The sequence below is a fragment of the Equus quagga genome, chromosome 9 (genome assembly GCF_021613505.1).
Source record: "Equus quagga isolate Etosha38 chromosome 9, UCLA_HA_Equagga_1.0, whole genome shotgun sequence".
Classification (NCBI taxonomy): Eukaryota; Metazoa; Chordata; class Mammalia; order Perissodactyla; family Equidae; genus Equus; species Equus quagga.
In genome coordinates, this window is record NC_060275.1 from 65,886,379 (window position 1) to 65,907,763 (window position 21,385).

Consider the following 21,385-nt stretch of genomic DNA (forward strand, 5'->3'; position numbering starts at 1 on the left):
GGATGGAGCGAACTCCAGGGGAAGGGTTTGATCTTGGGGGGGTTCTGGTGTTGTCACTCTGCTAGAGCCACAATCCTCGGGTGAAAGTTCATGTTTAAGGACAGACGGAGGCTCTTCCGCCCTTCTGGTTTTTCGGGGGAACCTGATCGGGGCAGGGTATTCGGGCTGCGGGTCTGAGGCTGTCCATCCAGGGGCAGTCGTCAGTGTGTCCCACCACCCCCCTAACTGTGCCACCACCTCCCTTCCAGCTCCAGGACGCGTGCCCCGAGCCCGGGAGGCATGCTGAGGCCAGGCGGCTGGCAGGATGAGTGTGAACGAGGCGGGCAGCTCCGGCTGCCGGGGGCAGGCAGCCTACCACCTGCACATCTACCCGCAGCTGGCCACCAACGAGGGTCAGGCCTCATGCCGTGTGACCGCCACCAAGGACAGCACCACATCCGACGTGATCCAGGATGCCATCACCAGCCTGCGGCTGGACGGCTCCAAGCGCTACGTGCTGGTGGAGGTCAAAGAGACGGGTGGGGAGGAGTGGGTGCTGGACGCCAACGACTCACCCGTGCACCGCGTGCTGCTGTGGCCACGGCGAGCACAGGACGAGCACCCTCAGGAGGACGGCTACTACTTCCTGCTGCAGGAGCGCAATGCGGACGGGACCATCAAGTATGTGCACATGCAGCTGGTGGCCCAGGCCACGGCCACCCGGCGCCTGGTGGAGCGTGGCCTCCTGCCACGGCAGCAGGCGGACTTTGACGACCTGTGCAACCTCCCCGAGCTGACGGAGGCGAACCTCCTGAAGAACCTCAAGCACCGCTTCCTGCAGCAGAAGATCTACACGTACGCAGGGAGCATCCTCGTGGCCGTCAACCCCTTCAAGTTCCTCCCCATCTACAACCCCAAGTACGTGAAGATGTACGAGAACCAGCAGCTGGGCAAGCTGGAGCCGCACGTGTTTGCGCTGGCCGACGTGGCCTACTACGCCATGCTCCGCAAGCGTGTCAATCAGTGCATCGTGATCTCTGGCGAGAGCGGGTCTGGGAAGACACAGAGCACCAACTTCCTGATCCACTGCCTCACCGCGCTGAGCCAGAAGGGCTACGCCAGCGGCGTCGAGAGGACCATCCTGGGCGCCGGCCCCGTGCTGGAGGTGAGCAGGCCGGTCGCGGGGAGGGGCCCTCTGCCTTACTGCGTGGCTTTTATTACTGTTTAGGTCCAGCGAGGGTGCTGCTGTGGAGAAGGTAGTTTCTTGCATTCGTGGTTCTCTGTGAGCCACACGGGACCACACAGGAGGCCCGTGGGTCAGTCGGGCAGCGGTAGGAGCAGGGAAAACGTAGGCAGGAGTCTGTGACAGTTTTCACAGGAAGGATCGGGGGAGGCAAGGCAAGCAGGCTTCAGACTGGCCAGTTTGCGTAATTTCGGAGCTCTAGTGTGGGAGTGCCAGGTTATCTGGTCCTTGGCCCTGGGCTGATCAGGGCAGGAGAATGGTGGCCCTGAGTGAGAGCCCCATGACAGGTGGGGGTGGGCTCTGGACAGGTTGGTCTCCATACTGCAGGCGTGCTTAGAGGAGAGTCCCTTGCTCTCTGTGGTCCCTCCAGGGTCAGCCAAGCCCTGGTGTCAAACCACCAGAATATAAACAGAAAAACCTGATTAATACACTCTTGACATCTGTGGGACAGCAGTCTATACTCCAGGACCCAGAAAAAAAAATGGTGTGTTCAAACTGAACAGTTCATGATGGGGTGTTTCCGGGGACTGAGGGGGTGGAAGCAAGCCAGCAAGGTGTAGTGCAGCCTTGGGGGGGGGGGGGGGGGAGGGGGGGGCGGGGGCGGGGGCCCGAGGTGGCAGGGGGCTGCCTGGCAGCGCCATAGAGGCAACAGGGCAGGTAACACCCTCTGCCCTCTGTCCAGTGTCCCCATTGGCCATAGCCCATGGAAGCCATTGATGGGTCGCTGTGAGTGAGCCTTCTGGAAGCATGGGCAGTGGGAGAAATTGCGTGTCCGTCACTCTCGAGGTTTTAGGGGAAGACACATCCATGTCTCAGAATATAGCATAACCATTGTCGCCTGGTGAGGGCCGAGGCAGCACGTGGGCTCGGGGCTCTGCGCCTGTGGGTCTGGGGTCTAGGATTCTGCTTTCTTTTCTTTATTTCTTAATTTAATAAGATATTATAGTGCAATAGTTCCCCCTCATGTGCGGGGGATACGTTCCAAGACCCCAGTGGATGCCTGAAGCCACGACAGTACCAAACCCCATGCATACTGTTTTTTCTTATACATACAGACCTCTGATAAAGTTTAGTTTATAAGTTAGACACAGCTGGAGAGTAACAACAATAACTAATAAAAAGATAGAACAATTAGAACAGTACAGTGTAGTGACAGCTGTGTGAACGTGGGCTCTCCCATAACACCCTGCTGTGCTGCACGCCCCCCTTCCTGCGGCGATGTGAGCTGATGCACAGGGTCTTGGAGGAGACACTGCAGGCGGCCCACGATGTTGGCAACCAGTATGTGAGGGAGGGGATAGAGCTGGCGTTTACCGAGTCAAACATTTCACCATATGGGCCGTTCACCCCTCGAGGATCCAGGCTGGTGGGTGGGTGTGCCAGGGCTTGGTGAGGACGTCGAGCCCTGAAGCCTCGCGCGACACGGTGTGGTTTTCTTTTCTAGCTCAAGACCATGCAGGGCTCCTGGATGAGGTTCCTAGGGCTGCTGTAAGAAGTCATCACAAACTAGGGAGCTTAAAACAGCAGAAACTTAGCCTCTCGTGGTTCTGGAGGCCAGAAGGCTGAAATTAAGATGTGGGCAGGGCCGCATTCCCTCCGGAGTTTCTGAGGGAGGGTCTTCCTGGCCTTCTTCAGCTTCTGGGCCCCAGGCGTTGTGGCTTGTGGACCCGTCACCCAGTCCCTGCCTCTGTCATCACATGGCCTTCTCTTCTTATAAAGACACCAGTCTTTGGACTTAGGGCCCTCGCCAATCCCGGATGACCTCATCCTAACTAATCACGTCAGCAAAGACCCCATTTCCAAATAAGGCCACTTTCACAGGTTCCAAGGGTGAGGATATGGACGTGTGATTTTTGGGAGACACAAGTCAGCCCACAGCAGCCCCCACTGAGTGACAGCTGGCGGTGTCTGCCAACTTCTTCCTCAGCGGCTGCCCCAGCCCAGCAGCCGTCCTGGGGGCCCGTAATTCCTCCTGTGACCTCTGGCGCCTCCCCTGCAGTTGCCCCGAGGGATTCCAGCACATTCTTCGATGGCTGTTAGTCACCCTCTTGGGTGGGCGTCGGCACCCCATGAGTCAGACACCTCTGACCTCGCCCCGCTGCTGCCCTCAAGCCTCCTGGGCAGTGTGAGCCATCTCGGCTGAGTCTCCCCAGCAGTTAGGAGCTGCTGGAGGGCGGTGCCCATGCCAGCTTCCAGAACAGGCTTGCGCCAGATCTCAGCACGTCACAGCCGTGAACGTGCTTCCTGGGGCGACTGTTTGGCAAGGGAGAAGATTGTTTTAGTTTGGAGCTGGGCTTCTTGGCCAGAGCACTGCCAACGTCTGGGGCCAGGTCGTTCTCTCCTGGGCTGTCCTGGGCCCTGCAGGCTGTGGAGCAGCATGCCTGGCCTCCCCTGCCAGCTGCCAGTAGCACCCCCTCCCCTGAGCTGTGACAACTGAAAATGTCCCCAGATATCACCAAATATCCCCTGGGGGCGGAATCTCCCCTGGGTTAGAACAGCTGCCTTAGAGTCACAGCTTGCCATCCCACAAGACCCAGTCACCGTTTCTTTCAGGTGCTGACTGTTTAGAAATTGTCCACAAGTCAGTGCCAGCCATTGTGAGCTAAGCCAAGAGTCCCTTTCTAACAACAGGGATACTTAGTTATCAAGCCTTTGGGCCCACTGGGCATCAGGCTTCAGGCGTCTCGGTTTTCATCCATCATCTCTGAGTCCTTACAACAGCTCTCATATTTTAAAGATGGGGAGACAAAGCCCCAGAGAAGTGCGCTGGTGTGCAGGTGTCCTGGCTGCCGTCGCAAAGTACCACCAACCAGGGGGATTTAAAACGACAGGGATTTCTTCCCTCGCAGTCTGGAGGCCAGAAGTCGGAAATAAGGTGTGGGCGGGGCTGGCTCCTTCCGGAGGCTCTGAGGGCGAGTCCATCCACCCCAGGCCACTCTCCCGGCTTCTGGCGGCTGCCGGCAACCCTGTGGCATTCCTTGGCTTGTGGCTGCATCACTCCCAGCTCTCCCTCCGTCTCTGCACGGCCTTCTCCCCGTCTCTCTGCGTCTCTAATCTCCTGTCTCTTATAAGGACACCATCATTGGATTCAGAGTCCACCCTAAATCCAGGAGGATCTCACCTCGAGATCCTTACCTTAATTACATCTGCGAAGATCCTATTTCCAAATAGGTTCCACTCACAGGTTCTGGGGATCGGGATTTGGACATATCTTTTTGGGAGACACAAGTCAACCCAGAACAGTCTGGGTTCCCCAGGCCACACCGCAGGCCACCATGGCTGGCCCAGGGTTGGCCCCAGCCTGAGCCTGAGCCTGAACCTGAGTTTCTGGCACCTCTCTGAGTCTCTGTGGAAGGTCTCCTCTCTCAGCTTGGCTGGGGCCACAGAAGGCTGAAGATCAGCACGCCACTTGCAGCGTTCGGGACTTTTTCTCAGCTCCTCAAAAGGAGAAGTTGAGTGGTTTTGAGGTTTGGGTGTCTCCGGGTGCCCCCCCCATCCCGGGCGCGGGTTGCAGCCTCGATGTGCAATTCTGACCAGAAAACAGGAAGGAGGCACTGTGGAAAGCCAGTTCCAATCAGCTGATCCGCCCGCCTGCTGCAGTTAACTGTTCCTGTCACCATTTTCACACGGTCGCACTCAGCCACGCTCAGCCACTGCCACCCGCCCTCCGAACCACCCCCGGAAACACGCCGTCCATGCAAGACTGTTGTCTTAGCTCAGGGCACTGAAGGTGCGGAAGGCAGGCTCACCAGGGCAGTGAGCAGCTAGGGGTCCTCCTGCCTTCGTGCAGAGGTCCATTGCCCATCCCACACCCCTCGGAGAACCTGGCGACTCTAGATGCAGCAGCCCATGGCGTCCGCCACTGCATTGGCCACAGAGGGCGCCCAGAACATGCTCCTCTCCCTCAGCCCACAGACCGCAGCATCGGCGCTGAGGGCGAGGGCTGAGGCCAGGATTCTGTTTGTCTTTCCTGAACTGTAGCAAATGTCTCTGCCATTGCCGATGTGCACAAGGGTTTAATTTCAAAAGCAGAAATGAAAGGAGGATCCTTGTTGGCTGGGCCATTTTTCCAAGTGGCCAGAGGCTGCTGTGTGCCAAGTTTGGGGGCCTTTGTGTGGCCACCATGGCCTGGTGCGTGCAGAGAGAAGAGACTGAGAGGCGATGATACCTCGAGCTGCCTAGCACACCCACAGAAGGCTGGTGACCAGGGACAGCAAGAAATGAGACCAAGGGAGTCCTGGAGCTCACTGCTGTCCCCAACCCACCTCTGACGGCCCCAGAGGAGCCTGTCCTGGGACTAGGATCTGTGCCAACCTCAGTCCCGAGTACCAGCCCCTCTCCTCCACCTACCAAGCTGCTGGGTCTGTTCCCTCTTCCCTCCATCAGCACTGGGCCAGCTGACCTGGGCAGGTAACCAGAACCACATGCAATCATTTACCTTGACTTTGCCCTCAGGGACACCTGCCCAGGCCATATCCTTCTCTCCCGTGGGGCACTGACAGCCCAGCCTCTACCCAGCCTTGGGGGTACACAGGTGAAGCCACTCAGCCAAGGTGACAGACATGGAAGTTTCTGGAACCAGAGATGTGCCCCTGCATTTAGGGATTCTGTTTAAGAGCTTGACTGAGATATAATTCACCTGTTTCAAGTGAACAATTCAGTATTTTTTAGCACATGTTCACAATCTTGTGCAACCACCACCTCTATCTAATTCCAGAACATTCCCATCATCCCAAAAAGAAACCCCATCCCCATGTGCAGTCCCTCCCCATCTCCCACCCCCACTCCCTGGCACCCACTAGTCTGCTTTCTGTCTCTATGGATTTGCCCATCCTAGACATTCCATATAAATGGGACCATGCACTATGTGACCTTTTGCATCTGGCTTCTCGCACTCATCATGAGGTTTTTGAGGTTCATCCACGATGTAGCATGTGTCAGGGCTTCAGTCCTCTTTACGGCTGAGTAATAGTCCATCCTGTGGATAAGATTATGTTCTGTTTGTCTTTCAGTAGTTGTCTCACAACTTCCATCCTTTGTATGGCCGAGTTTGCGGTTGGGGTTTCTCCTAGGCCCTGGCCCCCTCCCCGCCCTGACCAGGTCAGTGCTCCCCCCAGCAGCGGCCCCCACCAGGTCAATGACAGGAGGATGGAGGGGGCTAGGCCCACACAGAGATGATCCCACTGGGTACTCTTGGGGTTGACTGAGCCGAGCCTGGTGGGAGAGCAAAGTCGTGGCCAGCAGCCTGCTCCGATATCCAGACCCTCCTCGGCGTGCCGAGGTAGGGGCAGGTAGACACTTCTAGGTCCGCCTGTCCGTGTCACCCATCTCCGTGTGCCCGCTGCACCTACTGAAAGGCCAGCACCCAGAGGGAGGCTGGCATTTGGGACCGATGGGCAGTGAATAACACACCGGCAGACTGCCCAGGGCCTTGGGAAGCAGCGGGGAGTGTTTGCACGGGCCGTGCGTGCTCCCCGGGCGGAAGAGTCAGAGCCGGGCAGTCAAAGAGGCGGAGGGGAGGAAGCAGCTCAGAGAGGCCCACACAGCACTGCCTGGAGCTGCCCCTGGGGCGTTGGTGAGCACTGAGATCTGGGGTGCTTCGTCCAAGGGAGACCCGAGTGCTGGCAGCACAAAGACACCCCCAACACCAGAGCTTGTCAGGCCTTAGAGGTTGTCCGGTCGCACGACCCACAGATTGCGTGGGCCAAGAGGGGCCGGGGACAGGTGGCAAGCTGGGGTGCCTCCTGGCTGGCTTTCAGCCCTGCACCTCGCATGTCAGCCGTGAGAGGAGATGAGTGTGCCAGGAGGAGCAAGTGTTGAGAAAGGGGCCTTTGGCCATAGACAGGCCTCCAGGGACCCACTTCAGGGCACAGGCTATGGTGGGGGTAGGTCAGTGTCAGCACAGAGGGAGGGAGTCCCCTGGTGGGGACCCACTTCAAGGCAAGGGCCATGGGGGCGGGGCCCATGGTCAGGACAGAGCAGGGGAGTCCACTGGTGTTCCCACTGGCAAAGGGGGACCAGGGCGTTCACAGCAAGAGGAGTGTCTGGGCCAAGAGCCTTTATCTGATGTCTGTCTGTCTGTCTCCCGAGGCTGAGGGTCCCAAAGGCCTGGGTGTGTCTGCTTTATGTGAACACAGGTGTCTGGGGAGAGAGTCCCTCAGAGTGCTTGGTCCTTTGGCCTCTTGAGGGAAGGTGGGATGTCAGCAGGCAGATGGATGGGGGGCAAGGGGCATGGGCTTGGGAGAGTCTGGGCAGCGGCATAGGGTGCCCCAGGGAGAGGTGCGCTGGCCACACGAGTCCAGGACAGGGTCTGGGTGTGCAGGCTACCTTGGGCATTTGGCTGAAGTTGCTGGACACCTGGCTGTGTTGGAGCTCCTGCCTTGAGTGAGCTGGGGGGGGGTCACCAAGCTGGCGGGAGGGCGGGAGCAGATGAGAGCTCTCAGAAGTCATCCCCCACGCTCCGGCCAGTAGTCAAGGCTCTGACTGGCCTGGCTTTCTTCGAGGCTGGGTTACTGGAAGGTCAGTGCTACAAACATCAGGATCACCGATCACAGGGGAGGCAGAGTGAGAGCCAGCCATGGGATTCTGGGAGGTTGGACATCATAGGCGGATACAGTGGTGCGGGGATGGAGGAGAAGGTGCCGAGCATCTGAGAGCCCGGGAAGGAGATGGGCCCCACCCTGGTGGCTGCAAGTCCGGGGTATTGCTTCTGTTCATGGCGCAGCCTCCCCAGGATGTTTGGGGAAGCAGTTTGAGAGGCCTTGGGTCAGCAGAGCAGCCCAAAGGAACACAGGAGCTGAGGCCAGATCCCGGGGCAGGAGGGGAACAGGGGCAGGTCAAATCGCACAGGGGACAAGGATGAATAATGCCTCATGTGGGGTCGACTTGAGGCCTCACAGACAGAAACACTCGGGGATGAAGGCCATGCTTCTGCGCCTCCACCACCTGGGGCCTGATCCTTCTCTTTTGTGGGCCGTCCGGTGCGTTGTAGAATGTTCAGCAGCATTGCTGGCCTTGCCCACCATGTGCCAGTAGCACCCCCTGCCCAGCTGTGACAACCGAAAGTGTCCCCAGATATCACCAAGGGTCCCCGGAGGGGCAAAATCGTCCCAGTTGAGAATAAGTTTTAGGCCAAGTGCACGCAAAGAAAGATTTCAGGTGTTCTGGGCCCAAATAGTTTCAGGGGTTTTTGGTCACATTTTGCCATTGTAGTTACGCAACAACCCAGCACGATTCAGCACTGTTGCATCTCAGGGTGGCTGGCACGCAGGGATGCAGCTTCCGGCCAGAGTTCTCGTTCATTCCCAGGAATTGGTGGCTGGTGCTACTTCTCTCCCCACGGCCAGCCACAGCCAGGGTAACAGTCACCGCCCACCCTCGACCAGAAATCTCTTGTCTTTGTTACCTCTGTCTGACAAAGCACACTCGGGTGCGAGGGTCGGGTTTTCCATCCGAGTTTGGACTTCCAGGCTGACTTTTAGTGTCATCTTCAAATGTTACTTTAAGAACTGCTCGTCAGCACCAAAAAAACACGCAGTGGCCGATTGGAGGACCCCCAGCTGAGGGGACACGCTCCCTGCAGCTTTTCTTGCAGGTGAACACGAGGAAAGAGCTTTCTGCTGCAGTTGGCGCTGGTTCCTATGCCCTGTCATTTTGTCACCCATCCACACCTGTCCTTCTGGGGGTGACTTTCTGAACCTAAGCCAGCTGTCGGCTGTGGTTTGACTCTTCCCCTTTAAGCTTCTCCCCAGCAGGAAACACTGGGCGCTGTGGTGGGTTTTGCTGTGGGGAGCATGCGTGGTTCTCTGCCCCACTTTGGCAAGATGGTGACGCATTTTATATTATCGCTTTTGGTTCCACCCACATGCTTTTCTTTGCTTTTTTTCTTATAATGCTTCATTTTTTCAGTCTGTTTTTCCTTATAGCAAGGATTGGCAAACTGCAGCCTACATGTGAAATCTGCCGGCGTCTGTTTCTCTGAATCAAGTTTTATTGGCACACAAACACGCCCCCTCATTTACATACCGTCTGTGGCGGCTTCCACATTAGACGGCAGAGTGGAGCACTTGTGACACAGGCACCCTCTCGTCTGCAAAGCTGAAAATATTTACCACCTGGCCCTTTACAGGGAACGTTTGCTGGCCCCTCATACCTCCGCATGCACATAGAACATTCCAGAACTTAACCACAGTTAACTTTCTCCGTGCCTTCTTACCTTCTGCTCAGCTCCCCCTGCCCAAATATAAGGAAACCAGATTCCCACTCTTGTTCCAGACGCTTCCTATCTCCAACTCATATCTTTCTGCATTTGTGTCCATGCCAAGTGTAGATACATGTATTCATAAACTTCCATCTACCTACAGGGGATCTGTGTTATTGTGATTTGTCATAAGTAACATGCATTTGGTCTCCCTCCAGTGCCTGGCACAGGGCTCCTGAAACCCTTAGAATTTCCCATGATGAGCTTGGCAGGGCATCTTCCGCCGCCGTGTTAGTAACAGGACTTTGGGAACGCCCCAAGGGTGGGGCTGGTTGCCAGGGGAACCTGTGATTAGAGGGCTGGAACTTTCAGCCCCACCCCCTGACCTCTGTGGAGGGGAGAGGGGCTGGAGGTTCATACTCAGTCACCCATGGTCGGTGATTTAATCAATTGTGCCTGTGGACACATGGAGGTGCTGGGAGGATGGTGCCCCTGGAGAAGGTGCCCCTTCCCCCATGCCTTGCCCTTCACATCCTTTCTATCTGGCTGTGGCTTGAGTTGTATCTTTTATAATAAACCAAGAGTCTAGGGAGTAAATGGGTTTTCTAGGTTCTACAAGCCACTCTCACAAATTAATTGAGCCCAAAGCGGGGGTTGTGGGAGCCTCTGGTTTGTAGGAAGGTGTGTGTGGAGCCTGGTGGGACTGAGCCCTTACCCTGTGCGATCTGATGCTCCCTCCAGGTGGATAGTGTCAGAACTGAGTTGAATTGTATGCTTGCAGCTGGTGCTGGAGAATTGCTTGGTATGGGGGAAAAACGCACAGATCAGATGCAGTGTCAGGATCGTAGGCCTTGCAGTTTGGTGGGGAAAGGAGAACTCCGACAGACTTTCCATAAAGTTCGGCAAGGCCGGCTCCAACTCGAGCCTCCATGAAGGGCTTTCTGCTCTCCTGCTCGCTCGCTCTGTGTCCCACAGGCAGCTGGGAGTGTTTTTACAGCCAGAGTGTTTGAGCTCTGGCTGAGAGTGGTGGGAGCTGTGTGGGGTCCCCTCCCTGTCTTGCACCCTCCCTGAGGTTTCCAGCCACACTGTGGTCCCTGAGGCCACCTGCATCCTGCCTCCAAGCAACACGGTCTTCTAGGGGCACAATAGGATGCTGACACCCAGTGAGACCCTGGCATCTCCCAGACCCACCCCCCACCAATCTCCAGATCCTCCAGGAGCTGCTGGGAGGGGCCGCGTAAATGCGTTGGGGCTGATGGGACCAGGCCAGAAGTGTGCACCCAAGGACCAAGGTGTCCCTGGAGGAAGCTAGCATCTGGGGCATGGAATGTGTGCCCAGGAGGATACGCTGGAGCTCGCAGCTGGGGGATAATTCGGCCAGAGAGAGGAGGGTGAGGATGAGCTTCTCATGGCATTGGGTGGGGGGCAGCAGTGTTCCCAGTCCCGGTGCCTAATACAAACCGGCAAGTGTTCCCAGCTCACCACAAGGACTGGCAAGATGTGGAAAACGGTGGGAGCTCCAGCTACTAGGAGCCACCTGGAAGAGAGGAGGAAACAGAGACAGGGTGACAGCCAGCTGGGAGGCTGCCCCCAGCTGAAAAGTGGGGCGGCACCAGAGTGGGAGTGGTGCAGAAGGATGAGAAGGTGTCCATGCCGGCTACGGGTAGGATCAGAATGCCTGACATCCCCTGGGAGCACCAGGGAAGGGGCGGCCACCTGGAAGGCGGGGCCCACCAGCGCTCTCTGTCCCTCCTGTGCCCTGCAGAACTGCGAGGCTGCGTTTCTGGCCTGCTGCATAAAAGTGCAGAGCCTGACGCTTTGTAGTGATCTAAGGCTATTTTAGACAAAGGGAGAAGTTATATTTTTGGGAAATATAGTTAGCTGCATTAAGAGAAGAGTGAAATTATAGAGTATATTTTAAGCACCCAGAAAGGCCTCTGTGGAATTTGCAGAATGAGTTGATTACAAGGAGAAGCATAGCTCAGGCCTGGGACACCCCTGCTGCGGCTGCCGCCCTTCCCCAATGTTCTGGGTGCTTCCCTGCACCAGGGCAGGGCCGAGGGGTGGGGTGCCTGTCCATCCATCAGCTTCATCTGCCTCGCTGTTTGGGGCAGGAGCACAGCCGGGTGCTGAGTGACCACAGGGCCTGGTGGTGGATTGGTGGCCTAGCAATTATCCAGGATGGAGCAGCTCCAATGCCTGTCCCCAGCCTCACTGGGGAGCTGTCCTCCGAAGTTTCCTTTTGTGTCAGTCATCTGCCCATGAGCCACAGCCAGCTCCCAAGGCCAGGCCCATCAAGACCCCAGTTACCTGGGGCCTCCGGAGGTGGCCCATCTCTGAAAGGCCGAGGAGTCAAGCCCGAGGCTCACAGTCACCTTCCCAGCTGCTGACCAGCCCTGGGACCCCAGCTTGTGGCTGCTGACTGGTTCCTCCTGGGTGGAGGGGGGATGCCCAGGCCTAGAGCCTTCCATGGGATGGGCTCTTAGGAAAGGCTGGGTGCTATCCTCAGCTCTTTAAGGCAGAGTGCGTCACAGCGACCTGTGAAAATTTACGGAGTCCCACTTAGTCCTTCCTCACTGTGCGGGCTCTCCAAGGCAGCATTGTTTTTGTTTTTGTTTTTTGCTGAGGAAGGTTTGCCCTGAGCTAACATCTGTTGCCAATCTTCCTCTTTTTTTGCTGAGGAATATTAGCCCTGAGCTAACATGTGTGCCAGTCTTCCTCCACTTTATATGTGGGTCACTGCCACAGCATGGCTGATGAGTAGTGTAGGTCTGCACCCAGGATCCAAACCTGCAAACCCAGGCCGCTGAAGCAGAGCACACCAAACTTAACCACTACACCACGGATCTGGCAGCTGATTTTTTTTTTTTTTTTTAAAGATTGGTACCTGAGCTAACATCTGTTGCCGCTGGCACCACCGCCCCCCCGCCCCCAGTATATAGTTGTGTATTCTAGTTGTGAGAGCCTCTGGTTGTGCTATGTGGAATGCCACCTCAGCATGGCCTGATGAGCGGTACCATGTCCGTGCCCAGGATCCAAACCAGTGAAACCCCAGGGCACCGAAACAGAGCACGGAAACTTAATCACTGGGCCATGGGGCGGCCCCTGGCAACTGATTTTGAAATTGAATCTAAGGCTCGGTTCTTAGCCAGGGGCAATTCTGTCCTCAGGGGGCGTTTGGCAGTGTCTGGAGACTGACGTCCAGTAGGTGGAGACCAGGGATGCTGCTCAGCTTCCTACAGCGCACAGATTGGCACCCTCTGCAAAGAACGGTCCCACCCCGGATACCCAGTGCTGAGGCAGAAGGCTCTGCTCTAGTTTCAGGGCCTTTAGGACGCGCAGTTGAAAATCCACCCTGGGGCTCTGGACAGAGTCTGCAGGGAGCCACCGCCTGGGCAGAGCCGCTCACTGGAGGTGCGACTGTTAGTGAGATTGTGGGGAGGGGGAGAGAGAAGATGACAAGGACACGTAGCTCCTAAGGGAACATCTCCAGTTCTGCCAAAGTACCTGGACTGGTTCTCGCCCCTCAGCATGTGACTGTGCCCGTCCCACCAGAGTTTACCACCTCAGGCCCTCAGGTCTGAGAGCTGCCCCCTGCCAGGAAGCCCACAGTGGGACCAGGCAGCCCAACTCAGCTACTTACGTGCTACGTGACCTGTAGTAAATCAACTTCTCTGCTCTGCCTCCTGAACTCTCTTGCCCCAGGGCCTTTGCACACGCTGCACCCTTGGTCTGGAATGCTCTTGCTGCCGTCACCTGGCTAAGTCCAAGGCCTGCTGGGAGAGTCAGAGGAGAGATTCTGAATGTCATGTGACCAGCAAAGCCGTAGCACAGAGCCGGCACACAGGGTCGTTCCCCCCACCCCACATCCTGAGGCTCTATGGGCCATGTGGCATTCAGGGGCCTTTTGATTCTTATAGCAAGGTTGTCTCGCTCAGAGCCTTGAGTGTCAGCTGCAGAAGAGCATGGAGGGAGCAAGTGCTGAGATGAGGTCATGCGACGCCAGGTTGAGGGGGCACCTTGTGAGGAGCCTGGGGCGGCTCTCCTGTGCATGGATGGGCTTCCTGGCCCATTCCAGAGCCGCCCCATAAAGAAGACGGGAGACGCCGGGGAAGATGCCCCACGAGAGAAGCCAAGGCTGGAAGCAGGCCTGTGATGGAAAGTCAAAGGGAGGATGGCATCCACCTGAAAAAGAGGTGCCCGGGGGCACTTTACCCCTGACCACTGGGGGTTTCAAAGGGTCTTTGGGTCCAGTGGTCCTCCTGGACTCTTGTAGGCACCACCTGTGCCTCCCCCAGACCTAAGGGAGATGGAGCGACCCACCAAGGCAGGCGGGCTGTGGCCCCTGCCGGCTCTATTCAAAGCAGAATGCACACAGTGGAGGTTACTCTGCCATAAACAGGGGTGAAGCTCTGTCATGCCATAGCGTGGATGGACCTCGAAAACCTCATGCTGAGTGAGAGAAACCAGACGCAACAGGTCACATGCTCTGTGATCCCATCTATATGAAACATCCAGAACAGGCAGATCCATAGAGAAAAAAGATTAGTGGTTTCCAGGGCCTGGGGGAGGGGGATGGGAAGTGACTGCTCATGGGGACAGGGTCTCCTGTTGGGGTGATGAAATGTTCTGGAACTAGATAGAGGTGACAATTACACAACATAGTGAACGTACCGAATGCCACCCAACTGTACATTATGATGGTTAAAATGGTGAATTTTGTGTTATATGAACTTCAGCACAACAAAAACGGAAGCGCAGAGCAGGCTTCCTGCTCCCTGTCGGGACCTGCTGCCTCCTCCTCGGATTCCTGCCCGCAGATCGTGCAGTTTATTAGCAGACGGGGGCCCGGCCGACCTGGAGCTGATCCTGTTGGCTCTGGCCTCTTTGGTGGCCCCAGGCACACCTGAGCTTCTCCATCTCCTGGCACCATCTGGGCCCCTGGTCTAGCAGTGGGACGTGGAACTGATTTGGGGTCAGACCTGAGCCCCATCCCTAAGGAATAGACCACAGGACCCTTAGGTGGAATTTCTCAAACAAGTGTGAAAAGTGTCTCAAAAATGTTTTCTCCAACCCACTTGTCTCGAACAACGCCATTTCCATCCACAGAAGTCCATTTTAAACATTCGTTATGCTAATTGGTGAGACTCCTGATGGCGAGTGGTGATCAAGTTGTCCAGAGTGGTTCGCTGTGGCTGCTCCTAGGGGAATGCATCCTGAATTAAGCAGCTTAAGCTTAAACTCATATAAAATAGCTTAGACCAGGGATCTGCAAGCTTTTTTTCTAAAGAGCCACATAATGAGCGTTTCTGGATTTTAAGGCCATGCAGTCTGGCGCAACTACTCAGCTCTGCGTTGTAAGGCGAAAGCAGTTACAGAGATACTAAATGAATGGGTGGGACCATGTGCCAATAAAACTTTATTTACAGAAACAGGTGATGGGTGAGAAGCATCAGACAGACCCAAATTGAAGGACATTCTATGATACACCTGACCAGTCCTCCCTAAAACGGTCAAGGTCTCAAGAACAAGGAAAGTCTAAGAAACTTGACACGGAGACTTCAAGGAGATGTGACAACTGAAGATAGCATGGGATCCTGGGACAGAAAAGGGACATTAGGGAAAAACTGAGGACATCTGAATGAAATGTGAACGTAGTTAATAATAACCTTCAGTCAGTATTGGCTCATTGGTTGTGACTAATGTACCTCCATAATGTTAACAATAGGAGAAACTGAGTGTGAGGTACATGGGAATTCTTTGTAGTAGTCTTACAATTTTGCTATAAATCAGAAACGATTCTAAAATAAAAGCTTTATTTAAAAAAAAAGGCATCAAGCCAGACTTGACCCATGGGGCATAGTCTGTGGAAACCCCTCCACATACTTTGACAAGCTACCGTCACCTTGATGAGGTATGCAAAGAAATTTCAGAAAGGTAAGGTCCTGGCAAGCTGGCCTTTGACCTCAAGCACCTCCGTCCTATTGCACTTCCCGTTTCAGTGGGCAGCACCGTCACCAGCAGTCTTTGGTGCTTTCTTCCGTCCTGCATCACTGTCACCATATCCTGTTGTTTCTTCCTCTGAAATGTTTCCCACCACTGCCTGGGCCCTGGCCACAGTGGCCCCGCCAGTGTTTGCAGGTGACAGCGTCCGGCAGCCATAGTGGTGTCCAGGGCACCGGCTCCCTGGCCGGGCCTGCGTTGGGACACACACAGCCCTTACCAGGATTTGGGCCAAGCCTCTAAGCTCAGTGTCCCAGACAGGCCCTCACTTCTCGGGGCTGTGAGGATGCAAAGCTGGGAGGTGACCCTCGATAATGGTTTCTCCTGTGCCTGTTCCAGCAGCATCTTGGGGACCTGGTTTCTCCTCCTTGCCTCTCCACCTTACTGTGCCAGGCGGAACAAGGCCCTGGAGTGGCCGGCGGGATGGGAATTGGACCCGCCTGGAGTTGGGGTTCAGGTAGAGAGTGGCCAATCTCAGTGAAGCCCTGGAGTATGGAAGTTTCCTATCCCTCAGGCTAAAGGTTATGAAGGCACTCTGATTAAGTACACCGAGCTCGAAGCTCTTTGCTCCATCCCGCCCTTGACCACGGAGACCCCTACTCCGGATGTTCAGGAAAGAGGGAGGCGTGCATGTAGATATCTTCTTGCTATATTTCTCCCCCAAGATCCTTCATCCTCATACTAAACCCAGAGCAGTAGTTCTCACCCTTCCAGGAAAAGAAGAACCCCCTCGAGCTCTGCTCTAAGAATTTAGATTCCTCAGCCTTTCCAGAAATTCTGCAGTCTGAGATGGAGCCCAAGACTCTGTGTCTTGAACAAGCCCCCGTAACCCCTCCTTGAGTTCTCAAACTTTCATCTCCCTCACCCCAGTCAAGCAGAGCAGCCAGGAGTAGCGACTCTTGGGGGGCCAGGGAGGCTGAAATCTTGGCAATTCTGACTGTCCTTCCCCATTGCTGTAAGCAGGGGACCCCCAGGATGACACATTTGCCCACCCCAGGTATGGAGGGCCATCCCAAGGGGAGCCTGGGGGGGGGGGGGTCCCTCCCTGAGGGTGTGTAGAAACGGTGTAGCCCAGGCAGGGATGTGGAGGGGTGCTCCAAGACCACAGAGTCTCCCTCCAGTCCACCTCAGGGAGCTCACCTTTCCTCACACGTGCAAATGCTTGGTCTTGCTGCATAGAAAGTACTGGAAGTCCTTGCTGTTTTGTCATCAGCGCCAGAGTCTGTGCAGTTTGGGAATGTGTGGGAAAGCAAACATCATCCCAGATGACTGACAGAACAGGGAGCCTTCACTGACTCTCACCTCTCAGCTCAGCCTAAGCATGGCTCCTTGCAGTCCACCAGCCCAGTGGGTCCTCGCTCCCAGGTGCATCCCACCACACAAATGGAATGCAAAGCAGTTGCAAAGTGAGGTTGAAAAATCTTGCAAAAGATACAGGATTTAGGAAGTCATCAAAAGTGGCCTGGAGAGTTGTTCTGGCCTCCAGTCACTCGGCCACACCCACAAGCAGCAGATGGGGAAGAGAGCTAATGCTGGTAGCCTGAGCTTCAGGAGGGAGTGCGTCCATCATACTGCCACATTTCTGTGGGTGTGATCTGCCTATTAAGAGGAGAGGATTTTCAGCCTGGCTCACAAAGCAAAGTTCAGCTCCATGCTTTGTGAACAAGACTCACCTAAACCAAAGTGGTTCAGGAAGCTAAAAATAAAGAGACAGGCACAGATATAGCAGGCAGATAGAAACAGGCAAGAACAGAGCTGCACTTCCAACGTGGAGAAGGTAGAACTCAGGCCTCTGAACATTACACATGATGAAGTTTTGTTATAATGCCAGAGCGTCAGTTTACGCTCAAGGTGTAATGGTTGTTTGTCACCATTTATCCACCAAACAACACAGCCACTGCCTTTACAAAGTGGAAATGATAAAGATACCAAGAGAAACAAATACAAACACAGAGCACGGGGTTGGTTGGGTGGACAGCAAGGATGAAAGATGCCCAGAGCATGTACTTAAGGCAGATCTTGTGGCCATAGCATAAACCCTTCACTCCGATATGAGAATCACCCTTCTTAAGTATTCACAGAACCTTCATAAAATTAATTCCTGTATCAGATCACAGAGAAAGAAGCATCTAGAACTTCCAAAAGTAAACATATTACAAGCAACACTCTTAACAATACAATAAAACTAGGAGGTAATTTTTTAAAGCCCCTTCCACATGGAAATGTTTTAAAAAAGAAAAAGTAAACTTCTATTAAACAACTCTTAGATGAAGGGGCATCCATAAACCAAAATTACAGATTTTCTAAAAATCATTGACAAAAACTGTCTATTATCAAAAACCATGGGATGTATTTAAAGCAGTAAGGAGAGGACAATTCGTAGTCACTTTATATCCGTAAATATCCATAAACACTTTGTATTCACAAATATGAATAATGAAAGTAAGCGAATTAATTTCCTAACTCAAAAGCCTGAGAAAAAGAACCAAGTAGACCCCAAAGAGAATGATTTGTGTTTCAAGTGGCTAAGATGAGCCCTCAGGGAGTGTGATGAATTCCTGAAACATTTTTGGTGCAGTAAGAACCAAGCAAGACCCTCCCCATCAAAGCTCCATCTGTTCTTCATTCTTTCTGTGAGCTGCACGTGCCTTCATTATAACCTAAACCAAAATTTAGCAAAGTATAAGATACAATAACTTGTTTCATAGTTGCTTTCTTGTTTTTTCTTTTTTTTAAGATTCTCCCACTCCCCTTCCCACCACCTCTGCTCCCCACACGGTTTGCTGGGGAACTTTGGCCCTGGGTTGGAATCTGCGGCTTTTTTTCTTTTATGATGGAGTTATAATTGACATGTAACATTATATTAGTTTCGGGTGTACAACGTAGTGATTTGACGTTTGTATACCTTGTGAAATGATCACCACAATAAGTCTAGTTACCATCTGTCACCTTACATAGTTAGAAAAAATTCTTTTGTTGTGATGAGAACTTTTAAATCTAATCTCCTAGCAACTTTCAAATATGCAGTACAGCGTTATTAACTACAGTCCCCATGCTGTACGTTCCAGCCCCATGATGAATCTGCCCTTCTTAAAGGGCCTCCTCCTGGCCGCAGGGGTCCTTGCTGTGTTTTCAGTGTTTCCATCTGCATCTGTGGCTGACAGTTGGTGCTGTTCTGTGTAAGAGTAACAGAGCCTGTTACCAGCTGAGAGCACAGAGGTAGAGTGAGCCTTGTGTCCTACCGTCACTCAGCTTTCCACACATGCCTGCCATCCATCTGTCCATCCGTCCAGCAGCTGGTGGTTGAGAGCCTGCTGGGGGCCCCAGGCCCCCTGGGTACCAGGAAGAGAGCAGAACCCGGGCCCGGGCGAGGTGTCAGCTGGGCCCCACAGAGCCTCCACTTCCTCATCTGTGAGTCTGGGAGCCGTGAGGTTGGAGGGACTTCTCTGCTTCCTGCCCCGAACCCACAGACCCACTGAGCCTGCACTGCCACCTGCATGGGCTGGCAGGGGACTGTGGCTCCTGTCCCCTGCCCCACGGCTGCCTCTTCTCACCGCTGTCACTGCCACCCCCTTCCCGTTGTCATCCCTGTCCTGCCTGGCATCTTCCCTCCCTGGAACTGGCTGGCCCCTCTTAATGCCACCGCTCCCTCCGCCCACTCGCTGCACAGCAGCTCTGTGGAAAATGCATCAGCTGCGCTTCTCCCTCCCCCGCCTCCCACCCCCAGCTCCCAGGGAGCAGACTCCTCTGTCTGTCTCTTCTCACTCAGCGCCCCTGGGCCTGTGAGCCCACTCACCCGTCCCAGCCTCCACGCTTCCTGCTCCTGCTTCTCCATGTCCCCACTGTGCCCCGGGGAGACCAGTCAGCCATATGACACTCAGCCCCTCTCCTGCTCACTCCTCAAGTGTCTGAGTGTGGGAGCCTTCTCCCAGCCTGGCACTGCGCTGGTGCCCTTGGGGCAAAGAGGACATTTAACTGAGAGCCCCTAGTCCAGCTTCTGGCACACTTTTCCTTTCAAGGGTCCGAGGATCGGTGTGTTCAGGCCTGCAGGGCCAGTCTCCGTCCACTGACTCAACTCTGCCGTTGTAGTCCAAAGGCAGACACAGACCGTGTGTAAACAGACGTGCATGTGTACCAACAAGACCTTATTTGTGGCCGCTGAAAGCTGAATTTCATATCGTTTTCACATATCGTGAAATAGTCTTGTTTTGATTTTTTTTTTCAAGCATTTAAAAATGTCAAAACCATTCTGCGTTCTCGGGCCGTACAGAGACAGGTGGCTGGCTGTGATTTACTGACCCCAGTAAAGGTCAATGTCCAAGCCTGCCCCGTGCCCCGGCGTCGGGAGGGTGTCCTCCACACAGCCACGTCCATTCATGTCAAGAGATCATCTCTGGCTGCTTTCACGCTACAACGCCAGAGTTGAGTCATTGCAACAGAGCCCAAAATATTGATTACCTGGCCCTTCACAGAACAAGTTTGCTGGCCACTGGTTCACACAGACAATCTCATTTTATCCTCAAACAGCCCAGGAAGGCAAGGGTTTTCCCCTCATTTTACAGGAGAGGAATCCGAAACCCAAGAGCAGTGATCTAATTTGCCCCAGTTGGCACAACTGACGATAGCCTTGGGCCTCCAGCCCTCCCCCAGGCCACCAGGACCTGCCAGAATCCCCTGCAGATGCAGAGCTGTTCTCCTGGGCTCCTTGCCAGGATTAGCCCGAGACCCCACACGGGCCCGGGGCTTATTTTCCCAGCATTTCCGTGCAGAAAGCCTCAGCCCTGACTGGACACCCCGGGGCTGTTTGCCCAGCAGACGCAGCAGAGCAGACCCTCCGGGCTCCTCGGTCCACGGCCCCCTGGGCCAGGCTGCATATGACACTCCAGTGCTCCACGCAGGCCCAGCACGGCCTTGGGTCACCTCTCAGGCATCTTCTTGCAGGGTCAGACCGTCATCCATGTCCCCACATGCGCACGACCTGTCAGTGGGTGTGGACTTTCACGTAGAAAGGTACACCCAGAACACAGAGAACTCATAGGAGAAAAATATCTCCATTCCAAGTGGTGGGGCCACCGTGCCAACACCGGCTTCCAGTTGCCCTCAGGTGCACGTTCTCCACTCCACCCACAGCTGAGACGAGTCAGCTCCTGCAGGCCAGGAAACAGGGGGCAGTTTCTCTCTTTCAGCCCCATCTTTAGGCTTCATCCTGGCCTAAGATTTGCTAATGTTCTTTGAGCAAAAGAATCCAATTGCAGCCTCTCTCGACAACAGCAGTCACTCCTCCGTCTTGGTGCCTGACCTTGACCCAACACAAGACACCCAGAAGTCCTGCGTGGCTTGTGGTCTGAGACAGGGGAACAGAGCTTTACCCAGAGGTGGCATCGCAGAGGGAGGGGCAGCATCAAGGCCACAGGAGGCAGTGGGCACCCACCCGGTCCAGGCAGGCTGGGGGGGCTCCTGGAGGAGATACACCCGAGCCACGGCTGAGGTGAATGTGCAGGGTGTCCCCATGGAACCCCACCAGGGAGGGGGCTCTTTGAGGCTAGAATGGTGCCAGGCACACAGCAGTAGATCAGTAAGTTGTTGTCGAGTGAATGAATGAGAACACATGTACAAAAGCACCACAAACACTTGGGAGGGAGCTCCCTGTGGCTAGGAGGTCAGGCAAACAGAGAAGGCCAACCCAGACGAAGCCACTAGAACCATCTAGAGTGTTCCTCTGAGAAAGGACGGCTGCAGGAAATCTGGGGGTGTTGGAGTTATCTCATGTCAGACCACCCCAGCCTGTTCGGAGGGATGACTGCCCTGCGCCACAAGGCTGGGGGACTTCTCTCCAGGGGACCCCGACTCAGGGCTCACCTGGTGACACAGGGCCAACAAGTGCGTTTGCCTTTGTGAACTCACTCCACAGGGCTTTCGGGTTTCGAAATCTGAAAGCAAAACGCTGTTTGCCTAATGTA

The 21,385-nt window shown here is 54.9% G+C and overlaps 1 protein-coding gene across 9 annotated transcripts in view; it reads left to right on the forward strand.

The window, feature by feature from the left end:
• The window catches only part of MYO9B (myosin IXB), an 84,898-nt gene that overhangs the window by 17,358 nt on the left and 46,155 nt on the right, over positions 1-21,385 (forward strand). For 8 of the 9 annotated variants that reach the window (XM_046671328.1, XM_046671330.1, XM_046671329.1 and 5 more), the window contains exon 2: positions 249-1,144. In XM_046671328.1, the coding sequence (XP_046527284.1) occupies positions 305-1,144 (840 nt within the window). In that variant the 5' untranslated portion in view covers positions 249-304. Of the gene's footprint in view, positions 1-248; positions 1,145-21,385 lie in introns of those variants that run through there. The other variant, XM_046671336.1, reaches the window with a different exon arrangement.